This window comes from Salvia hispanica, chromosome 1 (assembly GCF_029641045.1).
Source record: "Salvia hispanica isolate PSC_SH4W2 chromosome 1, Shi_PSC_v1, whole genome shotgun sequence".
Classification (NCBI taxonomy): Eukaryota; Viridiplantae; Streptophyta; class Magnoliopsida; order Lamiales; family Lamiaceae; genus Salvia; species Salvia hispanica.
This window is the reverse complement of record NC_142692.1, coordinates 27166201-27185693: the sequence shown is the minus strand read 5'-3', so window position 1 is coordinate 27185693 and position 19493 is coordinate 27166201. Positions and strand designations below refer to the sequence as shown.

The window sequence follows — 19493 nt, the reverse complement described above, 5'->3', positions numbered from 1 at the left end:
ATTTAATATAATAAAGATGGTGAAGTAAATATAATGATGTAATTAAGACAGGGGTGTAGTCGAGTAACATGAGACTTATTCGATCTTAATTAAATGGTCAGGAATCGATCTCTATCTCTGTCTTTGGGTATGAAGCAGTCTTCAATCCTTAGGCCAGCTATCTCATCCATTTAGATCTCTATAAATCAGCGCGAGGAAGTTGATAACCCTTGGTAATTAAAATAAAAATAAAATATAATGATGTGCTTATAATGAAGTGTAAATTCAGTACAATAGCAATTGTCAACGAGCTTTAATTATTGTGGGGTCAATACACTTGCATTATTATGATGACTTCGTTATTGTGGTTGAATTTGTAAGTGTACAATTTTACATCTGTCAACAATATAATTCATGTTTCCGTCCTTTTTTACGTTAGGGTGTCTCCTATTTTGATGGAAAAGGATGGAATACAAATGTTTTTTACATGTTCTCTAGAATAAATAATTTACCACAAAGAAATTCTAGAAAGATTGACAAGGTAACAACCTCTAGATTGATCTTACTAGTGAGCAAAACTACACAAAAGGGGGGAGGGGGGGAATTCATTGTGTTGGTGGGCAGGGGAGGATAGAGTTAAGTAATAGCTAACTTTCCTGGCAACAAAATCAATTCTTGGTCCCATGTAGATCAAGAAAATACAAAAAGGAAACCGAATTTAAAGATATGAACCTTCGAAAGAAGCTTTGAAGCTCAGAAGTTAATTGAATGTTGAATCTCCTTGCAAGACAACAAAGGATTTGTGGACTTCAACATTTATCAGTTTCTATGTAAAATCTGGAGTACTACATAATAGCTCTAATAAACACTTGGTTTCACCTAGGGTCTTCCTCAAATGCTTATATAACAAACAAGAATGACAAGGTCAAAAATGGAATGGAAAAGTTTAAACTCCCTCTATATATCCCCACCAAAAATCCTTTGCATTTCTAATTACAATAAAATCTTAAGATCGAAATATACCAAGGTAACTCTGTAAAACAATGTATAGGTATGGAGGAAGAACCTTGATAAATATGGAGGCTACATCAGGTTCGGTTTTTAACAGCTTTTCATGCCATGTTTCCATAAAACCACAATTTTTCACCACTGCTTGTAACGCGCATATAGACATCATATCATATGCCTTTGATCAGCTTTAATTCTATTCTCTCCAATTTTACTCCTATTCTTTTCACAGACTATGCCTGTGGAGCTTTACACATCCAATGCACAGTTCTTGGGTATGTACTAATTGTAGATTCTAACTGGTTTCTCAAACGTGTGCCGATTCTGCAAAGTCAAGGGAAAACAGATTAGGACCAGAATATACATGCATCACCAAGCATGGAGTAAAAGAACATTGCCGGTTGAATTTTGCTTAGTTCAACACCATAAATTCCTCAACTAAAGCAACTAGTTGCTCGTCAGATTCTAACACTTCTCCCACTTGCATCAGAAGCTAGAAAAGATGTTGAGATACCACTGGTATATTGAAACAAACATAATGCCTTGTGTTTGTTCCATGTCTTGAAAGGTAAATTTTGTCTATTGTAGTTCACAAAGTCCATAGAGTGATAAACAATTTATTCTTCCTTTTCATTCTCAAATCATCTTTCACCATACTGACTTTCCGTATAAAGGGAATCTAAAAGGCGGTGACAAATGGATATGAGTTGCATATCATTTTTAAATGATTGCTTCATTAAGTAAAACACAACTAATCTAGAAGTAACAGAAACTTCAACACATGAAAGTACCAATGCAGGGAAAGAACTTTGATGTTCCCGGCACAACAGCTTCAAATAAGTACTAACCTGGTTGGCTGCATATGAGCGCTTTGGAGTGTTGTCAGAGTGCTCTAGTCCTATGTATTGTTCCCAAGCACCATAAACATCTCTTCTCTGGAACACAAAAAGTAAATTCAAGATGAGAGAAACACACATATATAAGGAACGAATCTTGAAGCGAGAGAAAAATTATCACCTGAAAACGACTGGACACAATGTCTGAATCTTGAAGATATTCAGGCCGCCCCAAAGTTATAAACGCAAACTTCCACTGGAAAAAGTTGGGATGTTCTAAAATTGTCAGCTAGAAAATAATACTATCCTAAAAAAAGAAAAAACAAACAATCTCCATTTTACAGAATTTTTTGTGTTGGGATATCTCATAAAAAGAAATGAACATACCTTGGAGAACTCCTCATCCGGAACGTGCAATTTTTTTTGTAAGCGCATTTTAATGTCACCCAAAGTCTCATTATCATTAATGGCCAAGAAAAAAGGATCTCCAAAATTGTGGACCTGCTGTAAGGAAGGAGATAACAGCAAGTAACTTAAATGTCAATTTGACGTGATAACATTTTACTTCGCAGGAATACAAATGTGCATGTAAGACTACACATTTTCAGGTTTCACATAAGATTACAACCTGATTTTGAGCGGTATCTTTCATAAAATGGTATACATGAATCAAGCGATCATTAGGACCAAGGTTTTTCTCCTCCTCGGGTATCTGCAGCACAAAAACAAATATAAAAATTTGCAAGCTCATGTTTCAGCAAATACACACCCTATGTTTCTTCTAGGTTCAAATATGCACTACTACTATCCAAGGAGTAAACATAGGTGTGTACATGTTTAAGCAAATACACCCCCTATGTTTCTCCCTCCGTTCCCAATAATTGTCCACTTTGATTCCGGCACGGGTTTTAAGAAATGTAAAGGAAAGTGGTTGAAATGTTAGTGGAATATGGGTCTCACTTTTATATACTCTCTCCCTCCCACTTTCCGGTCACTTTTGCACACCCATTTTGTAAAAATCATAATAAATAGTTAAGTGGAGAAATTGTAAAGGAAGAGAGAGAATAATGTAGAGAAGAGTCTTGTCTATATTATTTTCTCTCTTGCTTTACCATTTCTCCACTTTAACTATTTATTACTCCCTCCGTCCACAAAAAATAGATCACTTTTGTGTATGGCACGGGTTTTAATGTAGAATTGGTAAAGTAAGAGAGAGGGGGAGAAAAAGTAGGTAAAGTAAGAGAGATAGGGAGAAAAAGTGAGTAAAGTATGAGAGAGGGAAGAAAAAGTGGGAAAAGTATGAGAGATAAACTTTCCATTTTAAGAAAGTGATCTATTTTTTGTGGACGTCCCAAAATGGCAAAAGTGATCTATTGTTTGTGGACGGAGGGAGTATGATTTTTACAAAACGGGTGTGCAAAAGTGACTGAGGCTCCTAAAGTGGGATGGAGGGAGTATTAGTTTTATAATAAAATGCGAGTAGAATGAGTTAGTGGAATGTGGGGCCCACTTAACATTTATGTAAAAAGTGAAAATGGACAATTAATGGGGGACGGGCGAAGATGACAAAAGTAGACAATTAATGGGAGGGGGAGGGAGTAGAAAACATACTAGGAACAGAAAAGAGAAAGGTCAGAGAAGAGGGTAAAAGACAGAAAGAAACAAAGGGCAGGGAGAGAGAGAGAGAGAGTACCTCCTCTGCACGCAACGTCCAGTATTGATCATTTATATTTTCAATCTTTTCTTGGAGTGGGAATATCTGAAGACATAGCAGAAATTGTGCTTTCGTAATCGGATTGCATTAGGGCCTTTAAACATCATAAATTTGAGTGCAGAAAATGATATGTTACTGACATGCAAAGTTGATTAAAGCACCTAACTAGAATGCCACTATGTGCTAACTATAGCAAAGAATTTTTTGTGACTAAGTGCTTTAGCAGCATCTCTGCAAACATACGGTTAACAAGAGCAATTATATAGACTGTGTTTACATTTATTAGCACCTCCAACAGGTTTGGACTTAAAAAATTAAATGTAACATGAAACCAGGAGAGCTTGCAAATACAGGAAAAAATGTGCTTAGATGAAACAAAGATGGAACTGATGCAGGAAATAACAGAAGCTATGCAACGCTACGGACAATCATTTATAGATTTAGATGGAAAACTAATGTCGATAAAGTCGGTTAATATGACTATATAATGATAGAATAGGCTCACTCATGTATCAATAAAATAGAATAAATATGCAATTGCATGGCCAAGAGACTGTCTGACACAAATGCCTCAAGTCTTGCTGCTAACTGCTATACCATGAGAGTAATTAATATAATAAGCAATTAAGCATTAGGAAGAATTATGTACCTTATAGATCTTATGATAGAAAACCTCCAGCAATCTCAGTTCTGCATCTGGATGAGACAGCTCAACCTGAAATAAGATTGGAAGTGTGGGATTCCTGTTACTAAATAATCTTTAAAATAAATCTGAACATACTTAAGAGCTTAATATATATTAAAAAAAACACTTTGAAATTAATGTGGAGTATATAAATAATTTTAATCTTTTACTTTAAACACATTCAGCAGTGGGATCATTTCTAGGGCTTACCTTACTCTTGAGATCATTAATGACGTCTCCCACAGTGCTCTGTTTTGGTAGTCTGATAGTGTGAATAACAACCTGCAGTTTTGAAATGGCATTGAATGACCCAGGGATACATTGTACATCCACAAAAAAAGAAGATTGAAAAAATAAATAAATAATCAGAGGACTGGTCCTTGAAGCACTCACTTCATCCTTAGTGGCATGATGGAAAGCAACTTTTAAAGTTTTAAGGCCTTGCAGTTCAGGCAAAGGGATATCCAACACTTCATAGTATAATATATCTGAAATCTATAACAAACAAGGGAAAGTTGAGGTCAGCAGACAAACTCGGACCAAACAAAAATCAACTGAGAAAGCTCCAAGTCTTATATCAAAATCATTCCACCTGATTATAATGAATAAGCATCTCCGTAAGACGTTCAGCACCTTGATACTTGATAGGTTGTGGCTTTGGTTGCTGTGAATAACAGTTATGGGATGTAAGCCTAATTTTAGATGGATCATCCAAGCCAAGATGCCGGGCCACATATTCAACAACTTCATCATAATTGTTTTGCTTTGACCTGGAAATTTTATACTTATATCAAGAAGATAATCCCTTGGAAACAGGTAAATGGAACAGTTCAACTACAAGAATAAAATCAAAGAGTTCAAAGATTTATAAACCAAGATTCTCACAATTCCAGACAAAATTCATCTTCCTTTGGCTTCTCCAATGAACGAAAGCGAACAACCTATCAACCATCAAACAAGCTACATAAAAAATTGTCCCCAAAATAACTGAATGGGAAGAGATTTCAAAAGTAAAACATGAACATCAACAAAAAGAGAAGAAACTTATGTGATTCATTTCCCTAAGTAGACAGATTAGATACAACAATATCACCCACCAGTTTTTGCACCTAATGTTAAACTATAACATTTTAAAGTTGAATCACAGGGATTTAGTACATAGTTCAATGCATTAAGTGCTTGAAAAGACATAGTCAACTTTATCTTGACAAATAAGCAAGAAAAGAACTGAGTGAGTCATACACATCCCTCTGACTACACATATTTAATCTTTATCACAGACTTGTATTCTAGCCCTACTATTCTGGCCATTTGAATCAAGTAATCAACCAATGGCTTTTCTGACTTGAGACAAGAGACAAAGTCAAATAAATGGAAGAAAGACATAGTGTCCACGTACACATGCATTAGAAAATTATAGAAATTGAAGAAGGCTGAACAACCAGTACTTTCAGAAGAGACAATTACTTTGTAGCGTTGCCACAAATAGAAATCATAGCATTACTATTGTTATAACACATTACCTGTGTCATTTTATCTGATAAACATATTTCTAAACATACAACCACCAATAATGATGTTTCTAGATGATAATATGACCATGCTTAAAATAATCTGTTTTTTAATCACAGCTGGTTGACAACTTGACATAAAAGAACAACTAGAATTAAGTGTACCAAAATCACATCAGAGTGGTACCTGGCGATTGTGGACATAAATCAGAAAAGTGGAGACAGTAGGATACTTGCACTCTTCACTGCTTAGACCTTGAGGAGACTTTTGGAAGCAAATTATGTCACCATCTTCTAGCTGAGTATATGGTAGTAGCCAGGAGAAAAAGGGACACTCTGTCACGCATTGATTGATATATATAAAGTTTGTTAGCCAAATTCGATGGGTTTAAAATTAATAAACCTGACTGCTACGAAAACTGAGCTTCTTATCAATGTGCTCGCACATGACATTAGGTTCGTACTTGATTTCCTACATAAATTCAATGTAAGGTAAATAAGAAACCTTAAAAGCTTAAAGATTTGAAACAAAATAAACTCTGAAAGAAAACATCGATGAGAAGGTTTGACCTCAAAGAGTTCAATTTCTTCATCAGGAGCAAAGCCAGCCATTTCATTAAGCTTTTTCAATATATCCATTGGCTTGCCATTACCTTTCACAAACAGCCTTCCAACATATCTAATCACAAAAAAATATAAAGTTTAGCCACAAACCATAATTACCTATCTAGATCCCTGATCCTAGTTCCAAGAAATTGGCAAGAGATCAATCTGTTTAGTGCACTAAAGGTGCAATTTAGCTATAATGGGAAGGCATTGGACAGCATGACATGACAAGCCATGTCATACTATGAGATGTCAATGTATTGAATGCACAATTGGCAAGATGAGTCATACCTGAGCTCCTCTTTGATTGGATCATAAAGTTTGAAAAACAAAAGAATATCCTCCTTAGTCTTCTCAGGTGGAGGAAGAGGTTGCATCTCCTGTGTCAGTGGTAATGGGCACAAAGATTTAGGCATAAAAGTCAGTAGCATAAATAATCATTTAGAATTAGCAAAAATAAAACAAATGGTTAGTTACTTAGTTACCAAGCTAATTGCTACTTCCAGAAATAATTTTAGCTCGGCATTGTTTGCCTTGTTGGATACTTCTCTTAACTGGCCTACCTGAAGATAACAGTAAGCAGAATGGTAAAAATGCAAGTAAAAAAGTGTCCTAATACACAATGCAGAAAACTGAAAATTATGATCATAAAAACTTGAGCTTGTGAATGTCATTTGGACTGACAGTTTCACACAACAAAAGCCATATGGTCCTTACTCTCAACCACCAATTGTAGAAGGAAGGATCATCCCAGTTTAAGCAATAAAAGCTAGAATTAATGATTGCCATATCATTAAGGATCATATCAGAAACAACATGCAACTACTAACTAACATCGCTTTGGCCCACCTTGCTGATTTATTTTACTTAACTATACTATAGACTAGAGTGCTTTTTCTTATTGGATGTGTCAGTTGTTTGGTCTACTTAGCTTCAAGTTATCTGTCCTTTAATTAAATTGCTTTGAATTAGTTTAGTCTCTATAAAACCAAGCCCCAATCTCTTGCACCATAAAACCGAGTTGATTAATCATCATGAGAGACAATCCTATTCAACACCAGACCTAGCATTAAGTCGTTTCCAATATATCAGGCTTGCCACTGCCATCTACAGATAGGCATCCATCATATCTAGTGACAATTGCTTAGAAACCTTTATGAATTTTGTATGATGGAGCAGGAAGTAAGGGAAGTGCTTAAAATCTCAGCAGCAGTACTCTGATATAAATTAATTAAGCTCCACAAGAAATTCCACAATGGCCATCGAACTCTTTTAAAACCAAGGATGCATGATGCATCTATTGGACATGCCCAATATCCTAAGGTATCATTCCTTGATAGATAAAACCATATTACATTTTATAAGCTATTATAAACATGTAAACAATTGACCAAGTTTGGGTGTGACTTTTTCCAATTGGAAATTTAGCAACCATCAATGTCTTACAAGAACATAAGATACAGGGGTCAAGCATTTACAGAGAAATGGTGTTAACTTGGTTCGTGATCCTCAAAATGCATATACCAAAGAGGACATGGAAAAACATAAACAAATGAAAAGTACTTACTGATTGAGTTTCCTCCTGAGGTGTGAGCGGGCGGTTTGGGCGGTATGTATGATTTTGGCGCTTGGCCCATAACCAGAATCGTTGAAATTGCACTGGTATCCCAAATTCCTTAGCAACTTCTTCCTGAATTGACATGATAACAAGATAAGGTACCACATTGCAGTTCAGTATCTTAATACCCACCAAATCCCCCACCTAGGAAATACGAAGCTCAGCTTATAGGGGTAAAGCTACAAATCAAGTTCACAAAATTAATCTTTCTGAAACTCTGCTACTGAGTCCTGACAATGCTCAAGTTAAGAGAAACCTAATCTTCAACTTGTTTTTTGATAATAAATGCAATCCCCAATTTTAAGAGCCAAGCCATGCCAATGTACAATAGTTACATGCACCAAGCCCTCTAGCATACACCAAATCAATTGAGTTGGGAAATTGGACATCAAAAGATCAACCACCAGCCACTATGGTGCTAGTTTGACAATGTTACCAGTTGGAGATGAAACCAATCAGTCACATCCATGACGTTAAAAATGTGGTTGTGAAGTGACTATTCCAACAGCAATATCTCAAAACTCCAATATAAGAGAGCATGCAAGTTGTGCGACTCTTTCTACATTTTGTGTGTGTCAAGAATCACACATGCACACAATACATAGAAGATAGGTCTTCCATCACTCTCACAAACATTTTATGATTTTCCAGTTTTGTGACATAAGCATCAGTTCCAAAATAATCATTGGCATGAATTTAAATATAACAAACATATTTGAGTCTTGGTTTGAATAGGCAACAATATCAAAATACATTAACGCTAAATCAAGTATGATGCAACATTAAGAAGATCCCTTTTCAGTATTACCACAGGGTTACGAATAAATGTTGTCTAACAATGCAAGAATATGTAAAGATTAAGATACCTTAAAAGAACTAAAAGCTAGCTGTTTCTGAATACGGAATTGGCGAACTTTGTCATGATCCACAAGATCAAAATATATATCCTTTCCAATCTGATGAACTAGATCCTCATCACGAGCAACCTACAAAAGCAATATCATATAGTTGAGAACAACCTTTCATGTAAAACAGGTGGAAACAGAAAAGAATAACTACAAAAATAAGAGACCTTAATAATTGTGTAGAGGTGAGCCTCAGCCTTTTCCTTTCTCTTTTGCTCTTTTTCTTCTTGCTCTTTCTTCAATCGTATCTGCATATAGATCCAATGAAATCAGAGCAATGAACACAATCGAGAGCCAAAATTCATGAGACTTACCCTTAGATGTTCTGCTATGTCTTTCTCATCTACATTGCAAATTATTTTATCCGTGTCACTTTCACGGATATAAACAAGCATGTATGCATTTGAATATTTGGTAAATTTGAATGGTGAGTTATTGAATCCAGGATTCGTCTGCGGTAGCTGTGTCACGGAAGAGAAAATTGAGATTTGTGAGAACTGACTAAAATGTAACCAGCATACAGGTAGGCACCAAAAATTACTTGGAGTGATGCACTAGTAAAAAGAAGTTAGTGGCAAGTAAAAATCTACCTCTTCTTCACCCCCATATTGCTCTTCTAAGGCACGCTTCATGTCTTCTTTGGTCACACGCTCATCATCAAATTTGAACCTAGACAAACATAGTATAGAAAATTAAGCAACATAAACCAACAATCCACATTACATAATGGCATGGGAGTGGTACTCCCAAACACAATTTGCAGCCATATCGCAATCAAGGCAAGATCGGATTGCTATTAAGGAAGCAGAGCTAAAGAAAATTTCCAGAGCAGCCTTGCATAATAAGCCTTACAAAGACAATATGACAGATAATATATGAATTTCAGCAAGCCCTCTAACAGCATACTGTGAATAAATAATCTCAAAAATTAAATCTAGAAAATAGAGGAAAGGGAGGTAAGTAAGTGAAGACAATCCACTATCCAGGATGCATGGGCATACCACTGATCAGAAAGTGTTGGTCGTATATAAGCATAATAATGCCCACCATGCACTCCACCACTGTGAACCAGGACACTGCAAACAAAAACAGCATTCAGTATTAGGAATCAATGATCTTAATCGCTGCTAGAAGTTATGAAGGTGCTAAGTAAGGAATGAAACATGATAGGTTGGAGGAAGATGTCGAAGCAGACTTGAAAACCATCTCAAGATAAATCAATAAGAGGATATTCACCAACTTGGAAACATTGAAGAGAAGCAGGTGATAGAAATTCATAAAACAGCTGTTTATTGATATGATCATTGATCTATCGAACTCGCGAGCATGATTGGATAAAACATCTGAATAAAAAGCATGTACAGAGAGGAGTACCTGTGAAGAGTGTATAGGTTGCGGACACTGCAATCTGCGTCAGGAGATAAATATTTTCTGTTCTCTCTATCAAGGTCAAGTTGCAAAGGAAACTCATAACGATCATTTATCTGTTTGGTCATACATAAAGAGAGGTTAAAATTCTAAGCAACTACTAATATCAGAACTCAAATCATGTAATGTTTTAGTATGAGAAACAACAAATCTTTTAACTCTTCTTGGACCTAGGTTCGCATTTAAGATCAAAATTAAAAGTCAGTTTCCATATCTAGAAGATCACTTGTGATCACTCAAGACTGGATAGATCTCAAATTCCCTGGTTCAAGATGGGGCATCATTATTCAAATGGTACAGCAAACTAGGACTCAAATACTGTTAGTCCACGGGGCACTAACGAAGTAATCATGACATGAGAGATCTCCACCAGATGAAGAACATAAGATAGTTTTCAGAAAGTGTTATGCTGGATTAAAATTTCAAGCATTTCCATTGGATGTTTTGTAAGATAAAGATTTTGAAATTGCATATCTGGTCCAGGCCAGAAGCAGTTTTAAGTTCTTGATATGCAAACTTAATTGAATTTTTTCGAAAGAATATTGCCAGTTGATCCTAACATGTAAGTAGCCATGTCCATTGTATATGAGCAAAGAAAGATATTCATTCAGCCATTCACATTCTAAAACTAGTAAGTCTATTCTGGCAAAGATATTAAAAGTGAAAACCAAAACAAAGCCAAAAAATATAATGAACGTGATTGCAAATATGACCCAAGAGCTGACTCTATGTTGTGGGATAAGAACTTTGTTGTGGTGGTTTTGCTATAAGGAAATAAATGCAGATCACTTATCTCTTTCCAGGGGGAAAAGCATTAGCATATATCTTCAAGACTAAAACAAAAGAAACGAAAGGAAAATCTGAATCACTAGCATCCTGCAAAGTAAGCAGTCAAATCCCAACAGGAAATACTATCTAAGAAGTTACCTTGACCATAGTATCACGAACAAAGTCATATTCAAATCTTTTTAACTGAAGCTGAAGAACAGGAGGGAAATCAATGAAAAGGACACCTTTCCTAGCATCCTGCAAAGCAAGCAGTCGCTTAGACATGACAACCAATGCGGGGTAGAAGGCACATAAATTTGTTAGGCGATATATTATCATTTTTATTTCACAGGGGAGATTTCGAAAGCAAAGGTAACATCTCAAAAAAAAAAAATAATAGTAATAATTAACACATAAGCATCAGACATTTTCTTAACAGTTATTGCTGTTGCAACTATTCTATTTTTCTCTTCGCCATTTTCTGTCCTTTGTTTTGCCTTCATCGATAATAAGGTGTTATTAGCTCTTTATAAATATTTCCAGTGAAGTGGCCAAGTTTAATATGCATCCAACTCAGTATTCTCTCAACATCCTGCTAAATAAAATGCTAATGACGAAAGTAGAAGACGACCAACCTGTAATCCATACTGCTCAGCATGATACTTGTTATCACCCTCAAGACGTTCTACTTCCACATATTTGTCAAAAGAAGCATAAATATCTTTACAACCTTTAACATCAAGCTGCAGATCTGGCACCACAAGTGTAAGTAACATTAGGAAATTAATAACAGCTCCAAGTCACTCTAGTCAAACCCTATGACATACCATAGAAAGATTCCTTTCTTGTTGATTTGTACTCCACATTAATACATTCTATGTAATTCATATGGTGCCCCTCAAATAACTGCTGAATTGTGCCCTCCACTACAGTTCCCTGAAATAAAAATCAATTATAAAATAAGCATCTTATTAGCAGCACACTTGTGGAGAGCAATTTCACTTTCTCTTTCATCAATTCAGCAATCATAAAATCTTAAGTTTCTTGGAATATTACTTTCATTTTGTCTTCAAGTTTCTCACAGAGAACCCTGTTCAGTTCTTGAACATCATGCTGCATAAAAGAATCATAAGTATCCCAACCAAAAGACTTTGTCAACTCCTTGGTTGCAACACTGGTATCACTGTATTGCAACTTATAGAACAAGCTCTGAAGGGCCAAAGGGATACTTCCAGATGGGTTGTCATTTTCTGTTGTTGGCATGTGGTATACAGCCTGCAGCAGAATCTCACGTAAGTTTATTTCTACGCAAAGATTAAAAAAAGACAGCAAAAATGATGAGCAAACCTTTCTAAAATAAGGAATATGATACAGTGTCTGGAGGAGGGAGTTCATATAGCAAGTAGCACCCTGATTCTTCAGCCCTACATAACCTGTTTCTTTCTTTGAGTCATGGGACCAGTAATCAACAACTTTACGAACAGCAACATCTGCCTCAATTATGCATGTATCATTCACAAGGTAACCACGGCCAGGGTCATAAAGGTCACTAAGTGGCATGAATGAGGTGAATCCCCAATCACTTTCTCTGGAATTGAACTGGTGCTGTGTATCTGCAAAATTAGTTTATCAAATCATCCAGCTAGAAATTCTAGCACATGGGTCACAAAGAACCTAATTAAAATCCTGAAGACATAGCAAGCCAGCATGAAGCAAAAAGATCCAAGCATATAAATCATTCATGCGCCTCGAGACAAATTAAAAATGACTACTTTTAATTAATTGCATTATCAAGAGACTTGCAAAGCTATATTTAGTTAATGCATATGTCAAAAACACAACAAATTGTTCCAATAAAGACTATAATGTGACATATTGTCGTAGTAATCAACTGAAAACATAGTACTACCTCCGTCCACAAAATGTCAAAAATAGACTAATTTTACCATTTTGGGGTGTCCATCAAAATTAGACCAATTCTAAATATTGAAGTTTTAAACAAATACTAACCATACACATCATTCTAAATGTGGACCCCACAATCCACTAACACTACTTCCACCACTTTTTCTCTGCCTCTCTCTTACTTTACCAATTGCGCATTAAACCCATGCCATTTTAAACTTTGTCTATTATTTGTGGACGGAGGTAGTATTAATTAAAACACTTACAATGTACTAGACAAATAAATTGCCCTTACACAGTTCAGTCATTCTTCAAATTGTCTGCTGACCACCAAAAATGATCCCCACAATCACCAATTCACCATCCATACAAAGATATTATCCATATAGAAAATTTAACCTCTACACGCACGCAGAACTTATAAAAAAGAAAAAAGTAAGACATACATTCACCCAAGTGAATTTTTTGTTTAGAGAGCGTTTGGCCAATATTGTCAAAAAAAAGTTTATAGCGCCTAGTCAAGTAACATTAATCTTGTTCAGGAAAGCCTAAATGTCCAAACAAACTAAACTAACAACCGAAAAGCAACAGAAGAAATAAGATGTCACCAACCATTTACTGTTGAATGTTGATGCATATAGAATATCAATACAAAAGGTACATGGCATAAATTATAACTCTCACTATTGTATTTTCTATACAGATAATATTAACTACTCATAATTCATTTGACTTATTCGAGATTATGACACTTAAATGGTTTCTTTATTTCTTATTAACGAACAGATCATTTTAAAGATCGTGTGACGGTGGATTCAAACCTAAGGCAAAAACTGAAAAACCTTTGGCCTCGGCCATTAACCACACTACCACTAAACAAACGCACACACATGGCACTCATGTGGTTTCATTCTTTTTTATAATCAATTGATCCATGTATTAAAGAAAAGGTCAGAAAAAACTCATTTCCAAACCATGCATACCAGTATCATACTATCACATATGTTCTTCATCCATTGAATAGGCACATCTATTCATTTTGTTGGGAAACAAGGATTGTAGTCATTAAGAAAAATAAAATTACAAAGGAGATCATGAGAATCCCAAATAAATAAATAAAAGGTTAGCGAACTATATGACACTGTTTACATGTCCAATTGACTATAGTATCAAGTACAAGGAAGGCTTTGAAATCTATGTGGTTTTAAACTGACCAGGCAACCCTAAATTTAATGCGCTCTCAAACATCATTGATGGATTTCCTCCAAAATTCCGAAATTCTTCCTATTCCTTTCTAACCAAATAGACCATCAGAGCACAGACAAGTATATCTATTTGTATACACAGAGAAGATAATTGAATTTGATATACTGCAAAGATTCCCCATGACCAAAGAAACAAGGCATGACATCAGCACTTATAACAAAGGCGAGAACTGGAAATCAAACTCTAACTCGGACTAACAAAAAGATACCTCCAGATAGAACCAGAGAAAAGTAGTATCTTAGACTCACATAAAATGAATCTGGCAGCTAACCATTACAGTAATACTCCCTCTATCCCAAGGTAGTTGAGCCATTTCCTTTTTCGGTAGAAACTTTATTTCCTCTCTTACTTTACTCTCTCTTCATCTCTCTTACTTTATTCCCTCTCGTCTCCACTTTAACCTTTAACAAATCAATTTCTTAAATCCCGTGCCCAAAAGAAATGCCTCAACTATCTTGGGATGGGGGAGTATGAATGTAGACAGCGATTGCAGCTAAATGTAGTTAAGATGCCCTTCTAGCAAACACAATAAACAATGCCAGCAAACAGGCATCATTCAACTGCACGCATCTAAGAACAGCATGACTAATAACAGATGGAGACTCGATAATTGACAATAAATTAAACTATAAGATCCATTGGCTGGTAAATAATATCATCCATAGAACTCAGTAGTGAAAAGAGAGGTTATAATCGATCCCATCAGTCAGAGTTAGCCGTTAGGCAGTAGCAGGATTAACTCTGCTGCTATGGCTGAAGAAAAATAATTATGTAACAACTCCGGCATTGTTCTACATGCACTGCAGGTGAATAGAGGGGAAAGACACTGAACAGAGGAAGCCGGGAATCATCAACTAACAGGTAGCAATCTTCGAAAAAATTAGCATCAGATATTGACAGGATGCTTGCGATTTTCCGAAGGTTGTGTAAGGACTGCTGGATCTCAGGGTAGACTCGGGAAGTGTATTTGAAATCCATAGGTAGATAAACAACTTATTCAGCAAAAACCTCAAAGATCAGTGGATTTGAAATCATTAAAATCATTGAAACTTAGCTCATTCATTATGGATTAAGTTAAACATTTATGCTAAAACCTCGTTAATTTATATCCATCCCCAACTCACTATCACACACTAAAGTCACAAACTTACCCTCGCAATCACATGCAGAGTTGCAAGAGAGAGCGCACACAGTCACACTTTCCACAGGCACAATACAATAACTATTCTATATACTCCCTCCGTCCCACAAAGTTTGTCCCAATTTCCCATTTTCGTCCATCCCACAAAGTTTGTCCCACTTGGAATCTACCCAAAAATAGACATTAAATACACCCCCGATCTCCTCAATGTGGGACCCTTATTCACTACACATGCCATTTAATACAAAGTCAAACAATTTCTTAAAACCTGCGTCGGGTCAAACTGGGACAAACTTTATGGGATCGGAGGGAGTAACTATTAGAAATATTATTATTATTATTATTATTATTATTATTATTATTATTATTATTATTATTATTATTATTATATATAATCTATATTTTCACTAACATATAAATTCACGTTAAATTATGCTTTTAACTGTTGTCTGTTGTACATTACATAACAACCAAAAAAACAAATGCTTGATTTCAAACTTGGCCAAACAATTGTTTGTGGATTAAAATTTCTCTAACAAATCACACTAAGCAAATGTCTGATGCAAATTTTCTCACTCCAACTAAGAACGAACAAGCATGTGTCACATCTTAGAGAGAAGCATATGGAATCAAAATACCATTACTTTTCCCCCTTCACCATTACTTTTGATAAGCACGTTCGATTAAATCACTCTTTAATGTGCCTAAACCGTTCCATTCTCCAGTAAAATGTATCTCAAAGCTTGCACGTATCTTATAGTACTATTAATTTTTACAAATATCTTTCTGTTCTGCATTTAGTAACAAGCCATAGGTCGAAAGGGCAAAAGTGGTAGGAGAGCGCAGTGTCATATAAACTTTTTACTCACTTTAAACTAAAATACTTTTACGGTAGAGGCAGATATGTTAAAAGATGTGATAGTGCTAAAGTTTGTAAACATATAAATATTGAAATGAGAAAGAGCTCATTGTCAAGATTATAAATGCTTTCAAACTGGTGCAGAAGATCTAAGACTAATTATTAAGAAAACCACTTTAGATACCTCTCTAGCAAGATTTGGCATCAGAGAGAATTCCAGATAGAGTACAACATAACAATGAAGGGTAACACCCACAACTAAAGCAATACTAAACCTTTTCAAAAAAAATTAGACAGTTGTATTGAATAAGTAAAACTAAGAATGCCAATAAAATCAGAATATTTCTTTTGCTACACTACTTAATTATTCCCACATTCAACAATATTTTTCATAATAAATATTCTTAAAGCAACTGCCAATTAAATCTTACCTTTTCTTATTGTGAATTTGCTGTGAATTTGATTAATTACAGACAAACTAAATTGTGCATATCTACTCCAACCATATGGTAAAGCAGAAGAGTCCGCAACATCCAGATACATGGACAGATGATCAACATTGTTCCCTTTTGGGAATGTAAGAATTCGCCTGACCACGAAAAAGTGGTTAGAAATTGCATCAGCTTGAACATAATGGCATCAAACCCAGAACAGATGATATGTGTAAAAGTAAAATATAAAATACCATTTGTATCCTCCAACAAGAAAAACTTCAGAATACTGTTTCTTCATGTTCACCTTCGAAAAATTCTCAATTTTCCAAGTAAATCGTGCAGACGGTGGTTCATCTACCACTTGTGCATCCACAGCATTGGTTGTTGCTTCAGCAGAAGCAACTGGGTGATAGAGTATAACAACTTAATCAGAAGAAGAATAATAAAGAACAAATGAAAAACAAGCCAAACCTCCCGAGCACAAAAAATCAATACATGATCATAGATGCATATGGCTAAAAAGCAGAACAATTAACCCAACTCAAAGAATCAGAAGTGCAACTGCTGGGATTTCACGATGGTAACCGAATCAGAACAACTAATCCCGCGCCTAGTCAAAATTAAAATGGATTGACACTTTTAATAAACTAATGTAGTACTGCAATACCTTCCATAGGTTGAGGGCCTTCTGGTGCAAAATCAGCATGTGGCACGAGCATCTGCTCGCCTTCTGCCTGCTAAAAATAAACCAAACCCACATGTCACAAAAAAAATGGATCCAATAGACCTACTATTGTACACTTTGACCCATCCCAAACCCTAAATTCGACCAATTTGACCACTGAGCACAATACGCCACAACAATCTTCACCCCCCCAATCCCAATCAATGCAAAACTCATCATTTCCACTCCGCAAAGATTACGCACTCAACAGGAAAAGGTCATCTAGCTGCTGAATTCAACACAAAAGTGGACGCCATTAACTAAGTCAATCACGCGCACGGGTACCTACGCCCATGGGCTGCTATTAACAAACATGGAAAAAAGCACAGAAGAGAGATTACTTACGTCGATTTGGGGAGGTGTTAGGAGAGTCATGGGACTAGACTGGGGAAGCGCGATCGATAATCGCGGATTACTGACAGAAATTTAAAGATTTTGTGAGTTTTTGTGTGAAAATTAGAGAGTAAATAATAATAGTAGCAGTAATCGATCCAGAGAAGGAATGACTTTGAGGCGTGGACGAAGAAATTTCAGGGGTTCGAGTTCCGAGGGTAGTTTCGGGATTCAGCTTATTTACAATGATTAACTTATTCACTTAATTTTGGTTTACATTATTACTAGTATATTACAGTAATAAATTATGATGATTTTGTAAATGTTGGTGGTGATATAGTAAATTAGTAGATTTCGTGGAGAGCAATCGAGTCAGAATTATGTTTAAAATATTTATTCTGTCACGTTGTTTGTTGGAGGAAATGAATATTGCTTCATAAAAAGTGGTTAGTCCATACTGAAAATAAGATAATGTGACGTGCATAAATTTTGAAAAATCTCAAGATTAGTTATAAATGTACATAAATTCGACATATATAATGTGAATTTTAGAAATTTCACCATTAAAATTGGTTCAGCAATTTTAGTTACTTTTATATTTGGGGAAAAAATGAAAATTTCACGGGACAAAATGGGAAATTGACACAAAATTCTTTGTATCATGTAACAGTACAGAATTCAATTATCGAGGAAGGGGCCCGCTATAATATCGAAGGTCGTGCATTTAGTAATAAGGAACACCGAATGACGTGATTTCCATGATTTATCCCCAATTATGGCCAATTAGCAAACACCGAACGAGCCCGTAGAGTGTCCACAATAATGTGGACATGCCCAAGACACAGCCACAAAAAACTCTTCCACCAGCCACGAAAACTTGTCCAGCCCAATAGTGGACGTGTCCACAGCCACAAATCACATTATTTTATCAATTATTGGCATATTTTAATTCAAATTGAATAAAAATTATCGGACGATAATTATTAGAAAAAAAATATTATTTAATTAAAAAAATTAAAACCAAATCTCCGTTATATTATAAAAAGGGGAAAATTATACAACGAGAATTATCGACATTACAAAACAACACCGCCTCGCATATCACGATGTGCCCGCTCCCCTACGTGCCCAGATCTCTTCAACCAAATCGACTTGGAGTTGGGTACGTGTTGTTTCCCCGCGTATATCGGTGAACCGTTGGATCAAATATTCATTAGTACGTGGGACACCCATCTGCAGGGGGGTGTTGGTAACACCGTGACTTGAACTAGCACCATCGTCCGATGCCCAGTGTTGTGCCCCAAATCCTTCATCATCGATTATCATATTGTGCAATATAATACATGCATACATGATATCGGCGATGACATTTTCGTGCCAAATTCGTGCCGGGCACCGTATAATGGCCCATCACGCTTGGAGCACACCAAAAGCTCGCTCAACATCCTTCCTAGGAGCCTCTTGACATCGCGCGAAAAAAAGGATATCTTCGGAGCAACCGGATGCATGATTGTCTTGACAAATACGAGCCCACAAGGGTAAATTCCATCTGCCAAATAGTATGTCGTGTTGTACTGCGTGACGTTGGCCACGAAGCTGACCTCCGGACCCTCACCCCGGCACTCGTCACTGAATAGATGTGACGACTAACATTGATGTCGTTGTTCAACCTTGCGACACCAAAATACACATGTCAGCAATGGCTTCCAGGATCATCGAGGGGTGTTTGCTTTTGAATCCAGTAGTGAACTGCCCTTTCCACGCCACCGGATA

The 19493-nt window shown here is 36.0% G+C and overlaps 1 protein-coding gene across 2 annotated transcripts; it reads right to left on the bottom strand.

The window, feature by feature from the left end:
• Positions 1–719: 719 nt before the first annotated feature.
• LOC148933523 (ubiquitin C-terminal hydrolase 12-like) lies at positions 720–17892 on the bottom strand. Of its 2 annotated transcripts, none has more exons than XM_089062567.1 (32): positions 17733–17892; positions 17331–17400; positions 16915–17065; positions 16661–16818; positions 12406–12671; positions 12115–12333; positions 11886–11994; positions 11694–11809; positions 11218–11316; positions 10237–10346; positions 9864–9938; positions 9453–9531; positions 9177–9323; positions 9030–9110; positions 8824–8943; positions 7907–8029; positions 6825–6902; positions 6631–6719; positions 6304–6412; positions 6137–6205; positions 5921–6031; positions 5108–5163; positions 4815–4992; positions 4616–4717; positions 4433–4504; positions 4187–4252; positions 3517–3582; positions 2452–2535; positions 2211–2327; positions 2005–2079; positions 1836–1922; positions 720–1311 (listed from the first exon to the last, which is right to left on the bottom strand). In XM_089062567.1, exons 1-32 carry the CDS (start codon positions 17760–17762, stop codon positions 1270–1272), a joined length of 3354 nt encoding a protein of 1117 aa, XP_088918693.1. In that variant the 5' UTR covers positions 17763–17892; the 3' UTR covers positions 720–1269. The 2 variants fall into 2 exon arrangements, with proteins under 2 accessions (XP_088918693.1, XP_088918694.1); XM_089062568.1 differs by having other exon boundaries at positions 17331–17397; positions 17733–17888.
• Between the last annotated feature and the right edge of the window lie 1601 nt (positions 17893–19493).